This window comes from Carassius auratus, unplaced genomic scaffold (genome assembly GCF_003368295.1).
Source record: "Carassius auratus strain Wakin unplaced genomic scaffold, ASM336829v1 scaf_tig00214327, whole genome shotgun sequence".
Classification (NCBI taxonomy): Eukaryota; Metazoa; Chordata; class Actinopteri; order Cypriniformes; family Cyprinidae; genus Carassius; species Carassius auratus.
The window spans coordinates 119,441-142,973 of NW_020527617.1; the positions used below are offsets into that span (position 1 = coordinate 119,441).

Below are 23,533 nucleotides of genomic sequence, written 5' to 3' on the forward strand. Positions count from 1 at the left end.
GTCACATTGTCAAAATAAACAAACCACCAGAATAAATGTAACATTTAGAACTTTAATTTAACTTATTGAGACAAAAATACTTTGTATATTTTTCCATGTTCCAAAAATACTTCATTACAGTCGATCAGTAAAACACATGATCACCACAAACTGTGCTTTATCAGTAGTAATTCAAATTTCATGTTCACTTTCCCACAGTCCCTAAACTGACAATTACAAAAGGATGAGACCTAAAAAAATATGTTGCCATTTTAAATGCATTTTAGTGCAAAAATAAAGGTATTATGCATGTACAGTTATTTACGATATAATTTTTTCAAGATATTTACCAAAACTTACTGATACATTATTCAGTTATGTATGAAAGCTGGGAGACTCGTGATAAAAGCACTTACCATATTTTTCGGACAATAAGTCGCACCTGAGTATAAGTCGCATCAGTCCAAAAATACGTCATGATGAGTAAAAAAACATATATAAGTCGCATTGGACTATAAGTCGCATTTATTTAGAACTAAGAACCAAGCGAAAACATTACTGTCTACAGCCGCCAGTGGGCACTCTATGCTGCTCAGTGTAGACTACAGAAGCACTGAGCAGCATAGAGCGCCCTCTCGCGGCTGTAGAAGGTAATGTTTTCTCCTGGTTCACTTGTCTTGGTTCATTTCTCTTGGTTCATGTCAAATTAATTTTGATAAATAAGTCGCACCTGACTATAAGTCGCAGGACCAGCCAAACTATGAAAAAAAGTGTGATTTATAGTCCGGAAAATACGGTAGTCACATTTATGAATTTAACTTAGGGTAATATCTTGATAAAGTACTGTAATATTCTGATTAGTGAAGGAAAATGCACTTTTTAAAAAAGATTCTGTCTGAACAGGCACTTTCTGGTGAGTCAATAAATTTCCAGCAATTAATTTTTCTTAAAAACTATTAACTGGTAAAAAAAAAATAAAAAAAGGAAAAAAAAGGATAATTCCCAAATGTGTACTAGAGAAAAAACTTGGTTTTGGACAACCAGTTTAGGATTTGAAAGATTTGGTCCAACAATTGCGTTACATTTTATACCAACTCTGAATTACAGTTTCTGTAATCTACTTCAAATTGAAGTGTTACATGCATTATTAACAAACTACTTGAACACTGCTGTTAGTGTGAGTGAGACTTAAAATGCTGGTACAGTTCCACAACAACAGTGTGCCAAAATAGTTTATGCAGCTCAAACAAAATCAGGTGAAAAGACCCTAAATTCCCTAGTAATACAAAAAACAGCCTCAAAATGACATAAAATATAACAAGAAAACAACAATGACAATCAGGACAAACCCACTCATGACATCCTCAAATCAGTCACTTCTGATACAATTAAATAAAATCGCTGTGCAGTTGATCTAAAGATTAGTTACTGCTAAGTCTAAAAATGATTCACTAGAAGCATATAGTGCATCAGTGTAAACAAAAATGCTGTTCCAACATGCTGGATGGTTGAATTTGCTACAATGTGTTTCTTAATAGTTGTAATATGCACTTTGGACTTATAATAGCACATTGAATTTCTCTAACAAAGAAACACAAGAATTGGCACTACAAGTATGTCCACTTTGGTTTGCAGAGGCACTATATGGAGGGATGGGTCCCATTTTCATGCCTGTTCTTCAATGCTTTTTTAATGTCAAGTCAAAAGTGACATTCTTTTTGATAATTGCACTTACATCCAAGTTCATGTGGGTTTTAAAGTCACTCAAAGCTCCAGTACTGATGTTTGTCTCCAGGAGAGCAACTTCTCATCTGGATATCTGCACGGCCGTCTTCTGTGCGGTAGGAGGTGATACACATGTTTGAATGAGGGTGATATATGCTGCCATCCTGAAAAGACACAAATGACAGATAAGGAATTTTTGGCATTAAGGTGCAACAACAGAGCAGATCTGATATACAATAACTTTTTTTGTTTCTTATCTCGTCCTGTTTGCTGATGGCAGTCTCATCCTGTTTGCTGATGGCAGTTCAGTGATAATGTGAGCTGTAGGCGAGCAGACTTACGTCTCTGAACTCCCATATGATACCGGGAGGTCTGGGAGCACCGTCTTGTGGACAATGCTTCATCCCTATGTGTGTCATTCCATCCTGAACCTCAGCACACAGCTCTGTCACGGAGTTAAACCGAATCTCCTTTTGAGATGTGTACTCGAAGTACTGAGAAAAAGGAAGAAAAAAAATTTGTTTTAAAATAAATTTGTCACATTTGCATATTTTTAAAATTGCATTTTATATTTGGGGTTTAATTCTTTGTAACTGTTAGCTGTTTAAAATGGGGATGGCATGGATGGAATGTTTTTATGCCTAGATATTCTACATATATATCTGTAATGTCTGTCTGAGGGGAGAAGTGCAAACAGGTTGTGGCTGGGGTGAGAGGGGTCTGTGATGATAGCCACGTTCACACCATATCAGAAATACTGCGATTACGAGATAACAACTAGTAAAAAGCATTCACATCATCGTAGAACTCATAATTACAAACCCGGTTCCAAAAAAGTTGGGACACTGTACAAATTGTGAGTAAAAAAGGAATGGAATAATTTACAAATCTCATAAACTTATATTTTATTCACAATAGAATATAGATAACATATCAAATGCTGAAAGTGAGACATTTTGAAATGTCATGCCAAATATTGGCTCATTTTGGATTTCATGAGAGCTACACATTCCAAAAAAGTTGGGACAGGTAGCAATAAGAGGCCAGAAAAGTTAAATGTACAAATAAGGAACAGCTGGAGGACCCATTTGCAACTTATTAGGTCAATTGGCAACATGATTGGGTATAAAAAGAGCCTCTCAGAGAGGCAGTGTCTCTCAGAAGTCAAGATGGGCAGAGGATCACCAATTCCCCCATTGCTGCGGCGAAAAATAGTGGGAGCAATATCAGAAAGGAGTTTATCAGAGAAAAATTGCAAAGAGTTTGAAGTTATCATCATCTACACTGCATAATATAATCCAAAAATTCGGAGAATCTGTAACAATCTCGGTGCGTAAGGGTCAAGGCCGGAAAACCATACTGGATGCCCGTGATCTTCGGGCACTTAGATGGCACTGCATCACATACAGGAATGCTACTGTAATGGAAATCACAACATGGGATCAGGAATACTTCCAGAACCGTCCCATTCGCCATTGCCGGCTAAAACTCTATAGGTCAAAAAAGAAGACATGACTTCTTCTACAACATCTAATCATGATCCAGAAGTGCATGCGTTTTCTCTGTGCCAAAGCTCATTTAAAATGGACTGTGGCAAAGCGGAAAACTGTTCTGTGGTCAGATGAATCAAAAATTGAAGATCTTTTTGGAAAACTGGGACGCCATGTCATCCGGACTAAAGAGGACAAGAACAACCCAAGTTGTTATCAGCGCTCAGTTCAGAAGCCTGCATCTCTGATAGTATGGGTTTGCATGAGTGTGTGTGGCATGGGCAGCTTACACATCTGGAAAGGCACCATCAATTCTGAAAGGTATATCCAAGTTCTAGAACAACATATGCTCCCATCCAGACGTCATCTCTTTCCCTTAAAATGATACATTTTCTCAGTTTAAACATTTGATATGTCGTCTTTGTTGTATTCTAAATAAAATATTGAAATTTGAAAATTCCACATCATTGCATTCTGTTTTTATTCACAATTTGTACAATGTCCCAACTTTTTTGGAATCAGGTTTGTACAACTTGTGAACTGGGAGTTTTCTGAGAGCTACATCTTGTATCACTGCCACCTGGCCACCTTAGATTCATTAGGTGCTATGTTTAGGCATTGATGGTGCAATAGTTCAGAGTCCAAGGGTGTGAACAGCTCCAACTAGAGCGTTATTCATTTTAGCATATCGAAATGACAGTAATTACGAAATTGTGTGAATGCAGCAGATGTAACCTGCCCATTTCTTCACTCCTGAATCTTGAAGGTTGGTGATCTGATTTGGTGGCTGACCCAAACCAGACAGTTATAGAAGAGCACAGAACTGACTAAATAACAGCTGAGTAAAACGGTGTCATCTCTGTGCCTGTGGCAGGTTGAACTTTTTCAGTTAACGAAGAAAGTACAACCTCTGCTGGGCTTTTCTCACAATGGAGTCAATGTGATTGTCCCTCTTTAGGTCCTCTTTACGTTTCTTCGGAAGTCCACGATCATCTCCTCTGTTTTGAGTGTGTTCAGCTCCAGGTTGTGGTGACTGAACCAGACAGCCTGCTGCTCAACCTCTTGTCTGTAAGTAGGCTCGTCACCGTCCTGGATGAGTCTGATGTCTGATGGAGTAACTTCGGTCCTGGAAGGCCACTGTCCTGCAGAGTTTAGCTCTTTTTAGATGAGAGCAAGTTTTGTATTTCATTTGGAAACCAAGATCCTAGAGTCTGGAGGAAGGGTGGAGAAGTTCATAGCCCAAGTTGCTTGAAGTCCAGTGTTAAGTTTCCACAGTCTGTGCTGATTTGGGGTGCAATGTCATCTGCTGGTGTTGGTCCATTGTGTTTTTTGAAAACCAAAGTCACTGCACCCGTTTAACAAGGATTTTGGAGCACTTCATCCTTCCTTCTGCTGACCAGCTTTTTGAAGATGCTGATTTAATTTTCCAGTAGGATTTGGCACCTGCTCACACTGCCAAAAGCACTAAAAGTTGGTTGAATGACCATGGTGTTTGTGTGCTTGACTGGCCAGCAAACTCACCAGACCTGAACCCCATAGAGAATTGAGGCAGTAATTAAAGCAAAAGGAACCCCTTTCAAGTACTCAGTACATGTAAAGCAGATGAACATACTTTCAAGAAGGCCAACAATTTTTTTTTATATTGGTCTTATGAAGTATTCTAATTTGTTGAGATAGCGAATTGGTGGGTTTTTGTTAAATGTGATCCAAAATAATCACAATTAAAAGAACCAAAGGCTTAAACTACTTCATTTAATTTACTTAATGTCAAGTTTCACAATTTTATTTAGAGATTAAAATGGCTCATTTGAATTCTGCCAAAGGCATTCAGAATATGTGTGCTACCCAAATAAAATGATGATTAAAAGTAATGTTAAGTCTTTGAGAACGGGTTTTTCAAGACAGGTGGTGCATTAGACCAGGGGCTCATCTCCTGTTTCCAAAATGCATCACAAACTGCTTGAGAAAGCTGTAAACAAATTCCACATTGCACAAGGTGCAAACAACTTTACGTCTGTATCACACATAATCCGTCTGCAGTGCGTATGCGTTGCGTATATTTTTTACGCACCCATGTTAACGGAACAGTGTTCACACGTTTGTGGTCCGTCAGTGCGTTTCAGGAGCGGTGCGTCTGCAGCAGTGCAGCGATCGTTTACTTACCAAGTATTGTACTGCAAATTTGTCCTGTGTGAAAGCACAATAAGTATCTTTTGCACCACATATGAAACGCACATGGACTGCATACACACTGCAGATGGAGTATGTGTGAAACAGGCCTGCATCTTGTCGAGGTTTCCATTGGGAAGCTTATTTAAAAAAAATAATAATTCCCTGAAGCAAACCCGGCCGCATCTTAGCTGCATCCATGTTAACATGTCACGTTTGATGTGGTAATTTCACATTAGGCATACACACAGGTTTAAAAACTCGTTCTCGCCCCCTACAGATTCGGCTAGGTATACATCCGCGCTAAAATATCAAGATGAAAGTCATCATAGCTCGCGTAGTATAGACACAGCTCCCATCCCAACTTTGAGAATAGATTAATGGTGATATTTTTTTTTTAATCGCAGCGCGTTAACGCAGATAACGGCCCACCACTATATTATATACATTATTTGAAACTACTTGGCTACACTTTTTTATATTACTGAAAATAAATTAGCTTATTAAGTCATCTCAGAGTAAATGGCTAAATACTGAAATACAAAAGGCTGAAAAATATTTAATAAAATATATCCTCAAGAACAACACCGGCCCTGTAGCAATGCTGTTTAAGCAACATATAAGGATGTTGGCAAGGATGCTGTCAACAATCAGAGTTGGGTTTATAATTCTTGAGCAAATCATTTCTCCAGGCATAAGATCAGGTAACTGATGGTAAAGATCAGATTACTTTGAGGGTAAAACTTCGGAAGCTAGAATGAAAAACAGGCTGGAAGAAACAAAAAAGTGTAGCTATTCAGATAAATAACTCATCTCTGGTGTTTATCAGATGGCCAGATCTGACCTCAGTGAAGAGGAAGGTTCTGTCTGGTTCAAACAGTCACTATTAGTCTCACTGGCCACATTTATATTTCATACAGACATCTATCTTTGAGCAGAAGTGGCTAAGGTTTCCTTTTCAGCCTTGGCTGTGGAAACATTGATTTTCACCCACACATGGTGCTACGTCAGAGTCCCATAATGCACAGCGGTGACATAAGCTACTTGACACATGTGCATGTTTCCCTTTCAATTAAATATACATCCTCTGCAACTTATTCATTTTTCCAACTGTGATACTAGATAAATAACAAACCTCAGAAGGGTAGCACATCTCAGGATGGATTATATTTCAGCACAAATAAAGCTAGCTTTGTTTCACTGCAAATACAACAAACGATCTGAAGGATTTCCTGCATCTGCTGGTGAAGGTGTTATATAACTTGAAGTGAAATGCACCTAATGCTCATTTTTAAAGTAACTCGATAGCTCTGGCATCAATAGAAAGACCCCTTTAATCCTTTTCCAGATATCAAGCTGTAGGGTAAGACAGCAGCTTCTAAATTTTTAAGTGAAGTCCCTGTGGGAGGCTATTCTCAAATCTCACTCACTACCTCAAATTAAAATTGCCTTAATAATGATACGCATGAGAACCAATGAACTATTTCTCCTCCACTATATTCTGCTCATATGGTGTGCTTAGATGCATTGTATTTACATAAGCATGTACCATGGTGTTAGATAGACAGTCTGTTTGTAACACAAAGCTATTATATGCTTTCAGAAGAATAGAAATATAGCACAAGAGTCAATTTAAAACACTTTGATGGTGCTGTTATATACTTCTTAGAGCTTGACTGTCACATTCGCAATCATTTCATCCTTTATCTCCCTTTGTGTTCGGAAAATCATAAGGCTGAATGGTACATTTTAAAATATTATGCACATATCATATGCAAACAATACTGTTTTATATGTTTATTTATTTATGGACATTTTAAGAGTGAATCCCCACAATTAAATGTTCTGAAAAATGATCAAAATGTTTTAATATTGTATTCTGTGGAAACAACGTAGGTCTAGTTGAGAATTTTTTTTTTTTTAATGATATTTATTATTCAACAAAACCGTGAAAAACAGAAAAGAAAAGACACAGTTATATTACATTTTTTCCACATTTTTCCAGCAAAAACATTGCTAACACTTTACAATAAGCTTTATTGTTTAACCTTAGTCAACTACCATTTAATAATAAAGAGGAATACATTTGTAACAGTATTATTTTTGTTAAATAAAACAATACAACTGTTCATTGTTAGTTCATTTCCAGTTTGTTAAATAATATTAACAGATACATCTTTTGATTTTAAAAATGTATAATGCGATGTTGAAATTAACATTTAAGATTTATAAATGCTTTAGAAGCAGATTCACTGGTAGTTTGTTAAATCATTTTGTTAACTAAGGTTAACAAATGGAACCTGATTACCGAAATGTTTAATGTAGCATTGTCCCTGAAACTGTTGTCTCTTAATGATAAGTTGCTTGTTTTTCAACATTTGTAAAGCTGCGTTTCCACCGCTGGAACTTTACCCAGGAACTAGGGACTTTGGGCTGGTACTCAGTGTGTTTCCACAGCAGGAACCAGGATCTAAATAAAGTTGTGGGCCCCTCAGAAAGTCCCTGCTGGCGCGGTAGTACTTTTTCAAAGTTCCAGAACTTTTGGGGGTGAGACTTGGGCGCTAAACTTGCTGATTGGTTGAGTTCACTCAGCATTGCAATTTCAATCACCATTTATTTGGGTCATTATATATTACTATTATATATATATATATATATATTAGGGGTGTAACGATACGCGTATTCGTATTGAACCGTTCGGTACGAGGCTTTCGGTTCGGTACGCGGTACGCACTATGTACCGAACGGTTCATTGGACTAATTAATTATATTTGGAAAAAAGAATTGTGAAATATAATGATATGCATTCAACAAGGTAGCCCAATAACCCAAACGACGTAACAGGCAACGCCCCTGACACCCCCGAAGAAGAAAAAAGCACCAACTTATATGTTTATGTTATGCTGCTCAGTCAGGCGCTTGCTCACTCAGTACGCGCTGAAGGCTCGTTTAAAAAATGGCCAATGCGTTTAAAAGACCAGAAATAGAAAATCCTCCAATAACCAACAGGTCTCGTGTTTGGGTGCACTTTACCAATCGATCGGGGCATCCAAACAAGCACGGAAATCAAAATGGACTAGTACTATACTGTGTCGGAATTTCCTGAGCAGTACGATACAATTAACAGGCCTTCACGTTATTAGATAGAAGAACTGTTATAAATAGAACGTATGCAAGGGCAGTTTTGAAAACTCCACCTACTTTGCTCTTGGTATGGTGCAGCGCAAATCGCGTTGTATCTGAAGGGCAACGCTGAGCCCAGGGTCCAGCACCGCGCATACCGCGTCCTGTGTAAAAGACCCTTTGGCCATTTTCCAACGAGCCTTCAGCGCGTACTGAGTGAGCGAGCGCCTTACTCTGTAGTGGAAAACGCAGGTTTTAAGAACATGCTTAATGTAATTGAGCCCCGTTACAATATTCCTTCACGAGCCTATTTCAGCCAGAGAGTAATTCCTGCTTTGTTCCAAAAAACATAAGCCCTATAGAGAACCAATTGAGTAAAAACACACTCAATATAAAGAGTTATAGAGTTCCATATAAAAGGTTACATCTTTCTATGTGTTCATAACTACTACAACAATATGACATTTTCATTTTTTTTATTTTTTATAAGGAGCTGTTTTTGTTTATACAATATGCTGCTAAGAAAACACCATAGAATATGGGTAAAGAATAGCTCCATCATTGTTCAATGTAAAAAAAACAAAAAAAAAAACATACTTTGTTAGTTTTAATAAATAAAACATTTTTTAAAAATCAAGGAAATTTATCTGCCAATTTTTCTTTTTGCTGTATCTAAAACGTACCGAACCGTACCGAACCGAACCGTGACACCAGTGAATCGTATCGAACCGAACCGTGAATTTTGTGAACCGTTACACCCCTAATATATATATATATATATATATATATATATATATATATATATATATATATATATATATATATATATATATATATATATTACTATATATTACTATATATTATATATTACATAAATATTACTGTCATTGTGTCATGAAAGTAGTTTTAAAAAGTATTTCAGGTGAGAACGTAGTTGTTTAAAACTCAAATCTGCAGTTTATTTATAAAGACAGTGCCTATTTAAAAATGTGTTTTGCCGATTTCGGAGATTATCAGCTCCACATGATCAGCGGGAGCTCAGTGCTCATGTTTACAGACGAAAGCAGTCTGGACTCGACATGTACTTCTGACATTTGCCGCTGGTTCTGATGTTTCTTTAGTGGTTAAACAAAATATAATTCATTTTGGCTAAATCTAACAGGTAATTTTTGGTCTTTATTTAATTTATTTATATTTTAAAATGAAAATAAAAAGTTGTTCATTTCATTGTAATGTAGGCTGTATACATACACATTTCCCTTAATTACTTTTCTGCGGCTAATAATATGTTTAAATGAAAATGAAAGGAGGCAGTGACATTTGATATTTCGTCTTATTGTCACTTTCATCAGAAGTTAAGTGTTAAAACATTTGGCCAAATTTCTGATCAAATTATGGAGGCAGTCACAAACCACAGAGGTAAGAAAAAGCATAAACTTAAATATTGACGTTAGCTACCTGATTACCACCTTGACCATGGCAGCCGAAGAGGGAAAGGTGAGCTCCTGTGGGGTTGTGGTCCGGGGCGTTATAGTCCAGACATTCAGAGTGAACTCCAGCATTACGCACCTACACCAGAAACCAGAGAATGACATCAAAAAGTACTCCGGAGGGAATTACAAGACACTGTACAAATTGTGAATAAAACCAGAATGCAATGATTCAAATTTCAATATTTTATTCAGAATACAACATAGATGACATATCAATGTTTAAACTTTAAAGTAAGTTATTTTAAATTTCATGGCATCAACACATCTCAAAAAAGTTGGGACAAGGCCATGTTTACCACTGTGTGGCATCCCCTCTTCTTTTTATAACAGTTTGCAAACGTCTGGGGACTGAGGAGACAACTTCAGCTCAAGTTTAGGAATGGGAATGTTGTCCCATTCATGTCTAATACAGGCTTCTAGTTGCTCAACTGTCTTAGGTCTTCTTTGTCACATCTTCCTCTTTATAATGCACCAAATGTTTTCTATGGGTGAAAGATCTGGACTGCAGGCTGGCCATTTCAGTACCCAGATCCTTCTACACAGCCAAGATGTTGTAATTGATGCAGTATGTGGTCTGGCATTGTCATGTTGGAAAATGCAAGGTCTTCCCTGAAAGAGACGACGTCTGGATGGAATACCTTTTAGCATTGATGGTGCCTTTCCAGATGTGTAAGCTGCCCACGCCACACCCACTCATGCAACCCCATACCATCAGAGATGCAGGCTTCTGAACTGAGCGCTGATAACAACTTGGGTTGTTCTTGTCCTCTTTAGTCTGAATGACATGGTGTCCCAGTTTTCCAAAAAGATCTATAAATTTTGATTTGTCTGACCACAGAACAGTTTTCCACTTTGCCACAGTTCATTTTAAATGAGCTTTGGCACAGAGAAAACGCCTGCCGGCAACGGCGAATGGCATGGTGGATTGTGTTCAGCGACAATGTTTTCTGGAAGTATTCCTGAGCTCATGTTGTGATTTCCATTACAGTAGCATTCCTGTATGTGATGCAGTGCCGTCTAAGGGCCCGAAGATCACGGGCATCCAGTATGGTTTTCCGGCTTTGACCCTTATGCACAGAGATTGTTCCAGATTCTCTGAATCTTTGGATGATATTATGCATTGTAGATGATGATAACGTCAAACTCTTTGCAATTTCTCTCTCAGAAACTCCTTTCTGATATTGCTCCACTATTTTTCGCCGTAGCATTGGGGGAATTGGTGATCCTCTGCCCATCTTGACTTCTGAGAGACACTGCCTCTCTGAGAGGCTCTTTTTATACCCAATCATGTTGCCAATTGACCTTATAAATTGCAAATTGGTCCTCCAGCTGTTCCTTATATGTACATTTAACTTTTCCGGCCTCTTATTGCTACCTATCTCTCCTGTTTTGGAATGTGTAGCTCTCATGAAATCCAAAATGACCCAATATTTGGCATGACATTTCAAAATGTTTCACTTTCAACATTTGATATTTTATCTATATTCTATTGTGAATAAAATATACGTTTAAGAGATTTCTAAATTATTCCATTCCTTTTTTACTTTTTACTTTTTTACAGTGTCCCAACTTTGGAATCGGGTTTGTACATTAGATTAATTTAGTCACTTACCGCTCCATGCCAACCAGGCCTGTCCTCTGGCACATGCAGGCCGGGGTAGATGTTCTGCAGGTACCATTCAAAACTCTTACACTGAAGCCGCTTTCGAAGCACAATCCTTTCGGATATATCACCATACGATTCCTACAGGAACAAAAAAAATCAAATAAAAAATCAGACCTCAAGGCAAAGATGACACATTATTTAGTGGAAGTGTGGAACCTTTGTAGGACCGCCTTGAGAAAAAAAAATTCTGCATTAATTTACTCTCATAATACTCATAATCATAACACTCTAATTGTCTTGTCTGTGAATGTTTTTAAAGCTAATGTGTGTTTGTTTGTTCTGTTTTGCATGACAAGATTGTCAACTTTGTTGACATTAACTTTGCCATACCTTTACTCTAGTTGAAACTTCTTGGACTACATTTCTACCAAACAGAATGCCATGTATAAACTTCCTGTAATGTTGAGGACTGCCACGACACACTTCCAACAAACAAAGTGTCAAAGAAACTCCCCCAGGTAAATAGGATAATATTCATTTAGGCTTTTAAAGGGCGTGTTTTCATTCAGACCTGATGTAACAACAACAACTCACTGGCGTCTGGTGTCGTGGCTACTAGAGAGTGATTTATTATTTGATCACAGCTCTGCGTCATTAATAATGTAAATTCTCCTACGAAGTAATATGGAGTTACATGCCAGATTCATGTCAGCCAGGGTAATATAATATATGTTTGGCCTAGTTTTATTATCTTTGTCAACTAATAAGCTTTTCAAAGACAGCCAAAGGGAGAACAAACACTGTAAACCGATAGAGCAAGAAGCATTCAAGCAAAACCTGAGCATCATTGAGGAGTGCGTAAGCAATATTAAGAACTGCTCTTTTCTAGATAAATGCTATGCAACGGCACAGGATTTTAAAGAGGTGCCGTCAAATAACAGGTTGCAGTGGATGGAGGTGTACCTTGCGTGCTGGAGGGTTTCGATTGTAGAAGTGCTGCTTGTAAGAGTCCATCCAGACCTCTGCGGCACGGACAGTGTTCTGAAGGAAGTTGGATCGAGCGTACGGCGCTTTCTTGGGGAACACGTGACCCACGTGGGAGCATGGGTGAATTTCTAAAGACCCTCCACACTGCCACACCTGCAAGTGACAAAATACAGTTAATTTTTTTTTACTAAATGTAATTCAAATAATTTTAAATCACACAATATAACTGTCATTTCTTACAGCCAACCAAAGCCTAAAAGAGATCAAAGTGAATTTCTGATTTAAAAGGAAGACATTGTAGGTAATTTCTATTTGAATCATTTAATCTATCATTGATTTAATGAGATTTAAAAACTTATGTTTTTGAACAAACTCTTTTCAGTGTACAAAGTTAGATCGTCTGAATGGATTGGGATGTTCTGCCTGTCAGAAATTAGATCTGCTAAGACACCAAAAAAAGAATCCATTTTTATTAATTTTCCAGCTTTATTCCCACATGCTTTTGTATACCAATTCACAGCACATCAATTATACATGAACGTCATATGGCCCTGGAAGATACAGCACTGTATTCCGTTTCAATATGCATGCAAAATTACTCCATGGTATACACCATCAATCTTCATTTCTAGGTATAGGCTAAAAAAAGAAATCCAATATGAGAGATGTGTCTAATTATAAACAGTGGATCTCAGTCTCTCATGCTACCAAGAGCCCGTCGACACGCTCCGATAATAAGCCTATGCAAATTAGCAATACAAAAGGTAACATGAAAACACAATACAGGAGTCTTACCCGGAAAGAAAGTTCCAGATTCTCTCCTCCCCAGACCTCCATGCCCATGTCGTAAGTGCCCAGATACTCAAAGTAGGCCTTGCTGACCGCAAATAGGCCCCCTGCCATTGTGGGAGACCTGTGTAATGAAAAGTGGCAGAGCATTGGCAAATCATCAGAGATATTCCCTAGCAACAATTTTCTAGCAGGTAAGTGCTTGTTAGTTTTCACAGAGTGCCTCTGGGTCTGCCCGCTGATGAGCCTGGAGAGAAATCTAGTGTAGAACTGGACAGTATTTGAAAGTCTGAGCATTAAAATATACTCTATTCACTGTATTGCAACTGAATTCAATCAACACAGCATCACTGGAATCCTATTTCAGTCTATTTCCTTGTGAAAATAACTTGGAAGAAAGAGACACCCAAATGTATTGTTATCTTATCTCATTCCAAAACCTTATGAATTTTATTTAGGAATGTTCCGAAATTAACATTTTTGTTAATATTTTTATGATCAAGTTATGGCTGACAACCGATTAATCACCAATATTAAACTAAAAAATAAAGAAAAAAGAAAAACATTAAAATAGTAAAATCAGTGAATTTAGACTTCACAACATTAGAATGTACAGGAAGAAGAATGGATAATCATTTCGAGATTTGCCAAAGGTAAATATTAACTTTAGGTGAGCCCTGGATGGCTGCAAAAAATGTAAAAAATTAAAATAAAACATTAAAAAATAGAGGAAATAACAATGAATAATATCAGTCGATATAAATCCAATAAGGAGTGATACACATATATAAAATACAGTAATCTTGTCCGATTTCTCCTTTTTTGTTCCACATGAAAACAGAATTGAAACAAAATAATAGTTAGTATGAATATCCCTTTAAACATTTCTAATCTGTTTCTTAAATTGCAAAGAAAACCACACAGCAAGTCTGGATTTGGACAAGTTGGGTAGAAACCAACCTAATGGGGTCAATTCTGGATTTGCGTATCTTGCGATCGATTTCAGGCACAGCATGCCACTGGAATGTCAGCCTCCAGTCAAAGCCGCCCACCATCGGCTCATCTGTCTGCATGTAGAACTCAAATGTGTTCCAGTCAATGGTGTCAATCACTGGACATATGATGGTGCTCTCATTCTCAGCAATTCTGAGGGAAAAGACAATCAACAAAAAAAACATTTACATTACACTTTACAAACTTGTTGCGTGTTGAGTGTTTCTGTGTTATAATAGAATTTAGTTTAGAAAGAAAAAGTCACACCTTTCCAGCAGTGGCTCGATCCAGCCAGGAATACACTCACAGTGACAGTCAAGGAAGGTGAGAACGTGTCCTGTAGCATAGGTGGCGCCAATGAGCCGAGCCCGTACCAGACCTTCTCTTTTTTTGGTGCGAATGAGACGAACACGCTCCAGGTTACTGAGATATTGAGCCAGTTGTGACTTCAGATAGCCTGTAATTCATGCAAACCTTTTTATCAGGTTCAACAGATAATGGCAAAAGCACAGCAAAACAACAGATTTACTGGAGACATCTGGATTGAGGGTTTTTTTTTTTTTTCGACAAAATCAAAAAGCGATTTAGAATAATATCTATCGCTAACTTACTATCCAGAGCTTTGCCGAGAAAGCATAAAATATGCAAACACTGGCAAATGTTTGAGCATTTTTCAATGCAAATACTTTACAAGTTTGTATTTGCTTGTATTTTAATGATTGTATTTAATATTTACTAATGAGCTTCACAGTATATTACATTAAAGATAAAGATTTAACTTTTTTTTAATTCAAAAGAAAAGAAACACTGAGAAACCCTTTAACATATAAAATTCTATAAAAAAATAATCTTTAAAATGTAGTTCTGATAAAAACTGTAAAAGTTTTTCTAGGTCCATCGTACAAAATTAGTCATTTAAATTTGTTAATTGCTAAAATTGTTAATCTTTTTTAAGTAAATCAACATTGTATAAAAGTAATATCAAAGGTAATATGGTTTTGTTATTTATCTGTGATCATTCATCAGTGTAGCACCTAATAGGCTCAATATCATTCCTTCCTTCCCCAAAAAAATATTTGCATGTTAATTGGTTGTGGCAATGCGGACCAATCAGGTTAAGACAAATCTGGAAAAGGTTTTAAATTATTCTGGTGGAATTATAAATTTCTGTGAAAACTGCCTAAAAAGTGTCCCCTCACCTCTATCACTGAAGTCATCCACAAGTATGACCTCCTTCAGTAGGATGGCTGGTGTTGTCTCCAGCACACTATGGATGGTTCTGAGTAAAGTGGACCAGGCCTCATTGTAAAATGCTATTACCACTGATGTTGTAGGCAGACGGCGGATGTTGAACTTCTTAGCTTTGCATCTGGCATTAATAAAACAGAAATAATATAAGGTTTTACAGCACTCTAGAGAAACAGTTTTAGACCCTTTAAGACAGAGATGGAAGGACAGTGAACTGTACTTTGAAATTGCAGGTACTCATTTAATGTACACTACCATTCAAAATTTAAAGACATTTTTACTTTTATTATATCAGTTGACAGTAAAAGCATTTATAATTTTATAAAAGATCAAAAGAGTACCATTTTAAATAAATGCTGCTCTTTTGAACTTTCTATTCATTCATTATTCATTCATTTCTACCCCCCCCCCCCAAAAAAACAATTCAGTTTCCACAAAAATGTTATAAATGTTTCTTGAGCACCAAACCAGCATATCAGAATTTCCGAAAGATCTTGTGACACTGACTAGAATAGCATCTGTTGAGATTCTTCTTACAATAAAACATTATTCTCCAAATAAATTATTAAAGAAATGTAAACATATTTTAAAACAGAAAAGTTATTTTTAAATTGTAAAATTTCAGAAAATTACTGTTTTCATCATAAAATAAATGCAGCCTTAAAAGCATAGGTGACTTGTGATTTATACTACAATTTTACTAACATAAAACCAATAAAATTAGAAGGGGAAAAAAAGGAATAGAACTGATTTTTTAAAAAATAAATAAACTGGGGTGTTGATGGGGAAGATGGGGCGTTGAAGAAGAGATTCAGCAGAGATTCTGAATAAAATGAGTCATTATGTTCCTGACAAGGTTCTTGAACTTTCTTCAGCTCACCACAAATATTTAGAGACCCTACATTAACTGACAGCAGCTACATTTGAGCAAATGTTCAATAATTATCCAAACAAAAAGAGAAGAAAAAAAATCCACAGCATAACATTTCTGGCAGTAATGCTTAAGTCTTTGACAAGAACTAACTTGCCTGAAAGTTATTTTAGAAAGCAAGCAAAAGAACTTGACATGAACAGATAAAATCCCTGCTGATGCCCAGAAATGTGCTACTAGAGCCTGTGATGTGGAAACCAGAGATTAGTTGAAACACTGCGGAGGGGAATGCATCCAATTTGTTTCACTTCTCGTCGTCCAAGGGAATACTTTCTATTCTCAGAGCAGCAGCCTGAACACAACTCGTTTTTGTGTGATAAGAGCCATGAAACAATAATAATTTTTTTTTTTTAAAAATCACTGCTGTTCTGAGAAACCCTCCCAGCTCCGTTTTCTCCTATTGTTGTTGTTGTTTTTTTTCAATCATGTTGTCTGGCTGCAGGCAATGGGTTCATTGCAGACAACAGACAACATCTGTAAACAGGTGAGGTGGACTGAAGTGGAGAAATCACCTAAGGGAATCAAAGCCAAAAAGCACCTTTCTTGCTTATTTTTTATGCATTATAGCAGCATTTATTTTTCATTTATTTTTTATCTTTTCTCCTCTTATTTTTCTCACAGTGTTGTATGTGAAGTGTAGCATGTTGCTATGCAGTTTCTAGAGTGGCAGGGTGTGTAATAAGTAAGGTGTGACAGACATACTCATGCATCCTGTTGTCTTGAATATGGCGATGTAGAGATATCTTGTCACTGATGAGGATATTGATGGCATAGCGCTCAATGCTGGCCTCCTCCTCTTTCTTCTCCTCAAGGCTCAGGGTCAATCGAGTTGCTCGGCCATATTCCCCAGGAGCACTGGGGTCTGGCGGTAGCTTCTCATAAACGGGCCGCACGAGGCTGTCGGAGTCCTCCTTCTTAGCGGACGGAAGGTCACGGACCAGGATATCATGTTGGCCATCTTTATCGGTAAGAGGTTGAGGGGACGAGCGGACTATAAGAAGGTAGAAGAGCCACAGCAGAGAAAAGAGGAAGCAGACCTTGGCCAACAGAGCCACCTTCCTCGACCAGCGGATCTTCATGACCTAGCAGCCAGCACCAACAACAGCACCAGTCAAAGAGCCCCAGACTCCCAACTTACTGAAGGATGAGACAGGAAGAGAAGTGCTGATTAGCGATAGACTGATACACAGGCCAGGCTGATCTACTGACAGCATGTCAATTAATATTTCATTGTTTCTGTTTATGAAAATTAGCAGAAAATAAGTACATTTACATGTTTATCTGAAAAATACTGCCATGTCAGATTATGCAATAGGCTGCTTCCTTGTAAGGACCACCTGACCTGGGTCACTGATGTTTATTTTTTTGGCTTTTATTAATAGAAGTTAATTCTTAAAAAGAAAGCATATTCCGTTATTAATATTTATTGAGGAAAAAAAGTGTTTCTGTTAAAATATTATTTGAAATAATTTTTCTGCCAAATTAGTCCTGTGATTTACCTTTCTTTATCTTGGACACAGATTTTCTTTTTCTTTCTTTTCTTAAAATGTTTTTAAAAAAATTACTTTCTTTCGGCAAGCATGCATTGAATTCATAAAAAGTAATAGTAAAGATATTTACATTGTTACAAAAAATTTTTTTTTCACATTTTCAAATTTCTTTTCAAATAAATACTTAAATACTGTTCTGCTGAACTTTCTATTCATCGATGTATCCTGAAAATACATCTTGAATACACCTTGGATAAAGCGTCTGCTAAGTGACTAAATGTAAATCAGCATATTAGAAGGATATCTAAAGGATCATGTGACACTGAAGACTGGAGTAATGGTGCTTAAAATTTAACTTTGCTATCAGAAATGAATTACATTTTGAAATATATTAAAATGCAAAACAGTATTTTAAATGGCAATTTACTCTATTTTTGATCAAATAAATGCAGCCTCGGTAAGCAGAAGAGATTCTTTCAAAAAACTTCTTTAATTCACCTATTATTTCCTAACCTATACTACATGTAAATTAGGGATGTAAATTTTCGATCATCGCTTAAATTAACAATCAATTAATTGATTAATCATTAACCCTAATACTGCAAAATGCATCCATTGCAGTGGCATATAATCACAGCATGAAAGGATGTGCAAATGCTACTCAAAAAACACCAGCTTCCTCACCCGAACGAAATGGTTTTTTTAGTCTAAATAAAAGGCTAGTAGTTGGATTGTAAAATGAATAGATGTGATCATTTGATAAAATGAAGAGAGCACACCATAGTTACGTTTAAGTTAATTTTAGTTTAAATGAAGGTTATTGTATAAAATATAATTATCCCAAACATGACTATGGCGTCTGGGGCTGTGCCTGGAGTACAGTAGTATGTGATTCAGTAACTAGCCAATAACAATCACAAACACTTTGCTACAATGTCAAAAATTTGAAAAGTGATGAATAGCAATTTACAATGACTTCATATTCATTCAAATGAATAGCAACAACAACAAAGTAGCAGAATTACTCAGATGTACCATTTCTACTTTAGTTTTGAATGAAGGCTCATGCTAACCGCCACCTCCAATCACTGAAGCTGAATTTGAGGGGTTGAATACAGACAATCCATCATGAGCTAAGGGTAACGGAGTAATCGCTTAATTGAGCTGCATTAATATTTCAGCAGGCAGGGATTTAGCTGAACAGTGGTCGTGACAGACGGACAGTCTGAGACAGTAATCGCATTCCTCAATCACAACACTTTTAACCCACTGAATGATGAATGTCGCTTACGCACACATATATATATATACAACAAACCCTTACACTAAATGGACCATCAATGCACTTCAAATATTTGGGAGCTTGTGGTTAAAATGTTTGGCAGTATGACAGCTGCTGGCTTATAACTGCTCTATGAACGTGGGCGAGAGCAAGCGAAAAGAGGGGAAAAGATCTATGAATACAAACATTTAACTATGCTATAAATACCTGTAGGCTTGTTTTAAATTGCTTTCACTGCTTTTAAAAATACTGTAACACAAGTATAGGTCTAACTGTACACCTTATGTTGAAACCATATGTCTGGTATGGAACATCTACTCTAAAAAAGTACAAAAAAGTAGTTTTTAAGTAGTTTTTAACAACTAAATATATGCATCAGTACATGATCAATTAAAAGTCAATACAGTGTATTTCTTATACACATTTTTGACCTTTAAAAAGGAAGCCCCAAAAGTGTTTCAACACTTAACCCACCCATAAAAGTGAACTTATTTTAACAAAGATTTAAAATATTTACTCATAAATGTTCATATTTATATACTCGAGACTGCTGCATCGAATTATGTTTTCATCCTTTACAGTACTAGGCAGCAATCAAAAATATGTAAAAGAGCTTTATTAAAAAGTGTTTTATTTTGCTGCTTAGATCTCTGGATAGTGTAGCTGTCCCTTTCCAAAAGACTGGTCACAAGGCAAAGGACAAAAGCTTTCTGGGCTTTCAAAATGGAGAGCTCTTTGAAAGCAACCCTTGGGGCACCCATAAAAACTTCTGTATTTAACCTGATAGGTTGGACGGATGTGGGGAAGCTCAGGAACCTTTGTGGAATTATTTCCTAGAAATTATTAGGTTCAAAAAGTTGTAAAAAAAAAAAAGAAGAGGTGTTTGAAATGTCTTTTGAAACTCGGTTTACATTATTCTACAATACATATAAGGTGAAATTAATTCGGTAAATAATGACCACAGCGACACTCAAGATCAAGATTTTCAGTGGATACTGGATAATGATTTAAATTTCATACTTGATACTTAAAAACTTTCAAATAGTGGAAGAAGCTCAGATATTTTGAGAAACTTCTCTTTTTGTTTTCCACAGAGAAAGGGAAGTCATACAGCTTTTGAACAGCGTGAGGATGAGGAAATGATGACAGAATAGTCATTTGTGTGCTGTATTAATAAGCAGGAGAAAATGAGACGGCCAAAACTGTGTGTACAGTAATCCAGGGAGGGATTAGTCAGAACATTGTTATAATGCTGTTTACAGTAAGATGCAATGTTCAAATTGAGGGGGTGCTGGGGGGGGTCCGGGACCCACCATAAGCATCAAGGGACCCCCCATAAGGCCAAAAAAAATGACCTTGGGGGGTCCCCTGGTTTTTCATTAAAACTAAAATAGAAACAATATTTGATATAACCTTATCTATTTTTTTTTTATCAAAGTATTTGAGCTGCCGCTCCCATAAAAAGCTTCCCATAAAAAGGGCATTTAAGTCAGAAAAAAATTATTTACCAAATCAGATACAAGTAACAGTTTAGCGGTTATTCTGTATCATAGCAACCAATGCGTCTCAACCACTGATCTATAATATAGATATCATATACAGATCAGTGGTCTCAACTGAAAAAAAGAAAACGCAGCCCACAAAAAAAAAGCACTCAAGCGCTCACAGGTGGGCGTTTTCAGCAGAGCGCCTGGTGTTTTCAGCTGCCTAAAAATGCTTTGGTTGACACAGGGCCTAACTGCTCAAATACAGTGTTAATTTAATTAAGGACATTATTACTGATGAACATGTTGATCAGGTGAAGGCTTTTTCTGTGTCAACGATGAAAAAGCAGGGTTGCTAACTCACAAATTGTGCGTGAGACACACATGCATTGATTATTACGCCCGAAGACAAACATGCAGATCAACTGTTTTTGTTATGAATTGTATCCTATTTTCCGTTATTATGTATAGCCTAATACAATTAGTGTAGTATTTAAGGTTAAATGAAGAAAAGGGTTTTAAATTCAATGCAAAGAGGCATATTAATGCAACAGTACAGTAGGCCTATTCATGTGAATTGATAGTGAATCAAGAGATCGAAATTGATTAATGGTCATCAGCATCGTAATCGTATCAAATTCGTTCTATTACCCTCTTGTAGAAACACTATTGTGACAAAACATATATTTAATGTAGTCTCTCATTCACCACTATAGAAGTTTTCCCAACTATGACAACTTCCGCTAGAAAATATCAAAGGGTTATGTAACTACATTCAAGATAAACTATTTTTTTAATGAAATAAAATGCATACATGTGCACTGTTCAAAGTATATAGATTTTTATTTAATTTTACATAAATGCTCAGCTACAAAAACGTTCTGAAACACACAAAGTAAATTAAATTCACAAGTCAAGTAAATGAAATTATATTATTATATGAAATAAATAAATACAAATATATATTATTCGTTTTTTGTTGTTTTTTTGTTGGGTGAGGTGAGGTGGGGTGGGGGTGCCCCAAGAGCTTTGACACAATTCGAACACTGGTAAGATGGATATTGCTGCTACATGTGGATCAGAAGTCAGAACATCGGTGTATTAGACAACAGCTTTGCTCATTGAACATTTCCAAATGGACCGGATATATAGGTGAGTTAGTACAAGCCCAGAATGTCTGAAACATCCAGATTTACTTGTCTGACAAGTGTTCTCATTTGCAACTTGCATTTCCTTCTATTTTCTCTTTATCAAAATGTGGCATCACTTAACATATAGATTAAAATATAGCCTATTTCTCTTAAGAAAAACAGAAAATACAAATATGTATCTATATTTCTACTTATATTTACAGTTTTTGCTATTTTAAATAATTTTGTAAATATTTTCTGTTTCGCATCCATTTGTCAATTCATCAAACAAATTGTAAATATAAAGTGACTATTTAATATTTTCAAAAATGACCATATATTATGTCGGATTTTTTTACCCTGCTCAAAAAAAAAAAAAAACATGGATAAAGCGGTCTACGTTGAAATGGTACTCAATTGGTTTAGATGCTTTACGCAAGAAAAACACATTTTGTGAAAAAATGGGAGAAGCAGAAGATTAATTGTGGAAAATTCCAAAATAATAAGCAACAGAGCCAAATAAGTACTGGATGTTGACTCTCTCAACGCCATTTGCATAATCAGACCAGACATGAACATACCAAAGTGCAAAGAAGTACCATGGTAGAACTGAAAACATGGTGGTACCGCGATGCATGGCATTTAGAAGCTTGAATTGTTATGTATTCATATGATAATCATTCAAAAGCATGGTATAGCTACATCCAAGCACTATGCTATATTACTATCAATATACCATATGTATATATTTTCAAGAAGACAGACGTAATCTACATCTTTTCGTAAAGATGTAGTAGAAGCACAAAACATCATAAAACTAAACTATTAATAATTAACGTTAGGCTAACTCATATATATATGAACTATACACAACATATAAACACATATAATCTAAAATACAAAGATCAATACAACGGAATAGTAACTCGGAGTAAAAACATTAGTGAATGGATCACGAGCCATCAAAACAACCATCGAATGTTTCAGTGTTCTGACTGACGGCTCTGACGTGCATGCAAAACAACTTTATATAGCGCGCGCACACGCACGCATACACACACACACACACACACACACACACACTCGTGTAACTAAATCCTTGATGATCTTACCTGATCTCTTCATATCGTGCTCTTACACAGATATGAAGAGCTGCTGTTTTGCCGCTCGTGCAGCTGTCAGCACACACACATCCTCCTCAAACAACAAACCGCTCGACTCCTCACCACTGCTCGCGCTCATCGATGTAAGTAGCTTTACTCTTTACAAACGCGCGATTCTTTGGCGCGTTACATGGCTGAAGTAAGTGTCACGGACTTGCATGTACTGCATCGTACCCCTGGAAGTTTCAGATTTGACAGTCTAGCTTCAGTTCATAAAGTGAACCACGTGACTGGAGCATTATGGGAAGTCTGGGAGTTCAATGTGCGTGCATTACATCTGCACACTCAACAGCCTGTGTGTGTCATTTAATATTCACACTGTGATTCCAAAGATTTTTCTAATAAAAACTAATGCTTTTTTTAGATTATTTATTTTTGTATGCAAATTATTTGTTTGTTTGTTTGTTTGTTTATTTGTTTGTTTTGGAGAATACACCATGATTTATTTGTG

The 23,533-nt window shown here is 36.5% G+C and overlaps 1 protein-coding gene across 1 annotated transcript; it reads right to left on the reverse strand.

Annotated features, from left to right (window-relative positions):
- Nucleotides 1–654: 654 nt before the first annotated feature.
- Nucleotides 655–23,311, reverse strand: LOC113091858 (polypeptide N-acetylgalactosaminyltransferase 4-like). Its single transcript, XM_026257524.1, has 11 exons — nucleotides 23,032–23,311; nucleotides 17,236–17,670; nucleotides 15,554–15,723; nucleotides 14,622–14,811; nucleotides 14,322–14,507; nucleotides 13,368–13,485; nucleotides 12,549–12,725; nucleotides 11,592–11,723; nucleotides 9,945–10,055; nucleotides 2,046–2,198; nucleotides 655–1,868 (listed from the first exon to the last, which is right to left on the reverse strand). The coding sequence occupies exons 2-11, from the start codon at nucleotides 17,610–17,612 to the stop codon at nucleotides 1,740–1,742; spliced, it is 1,743 nt and encodes a 580-aa protein (XP_026113309.1). The 5' UTR covers nucleotides 17,613–17,670; nucleotides 23,032–23,311; the 3' UTR covers nucleotides 655–1,739.
- Between the last annotated feature and the right edge of the window lie 222 nt (nucleotides 23,312–23,533).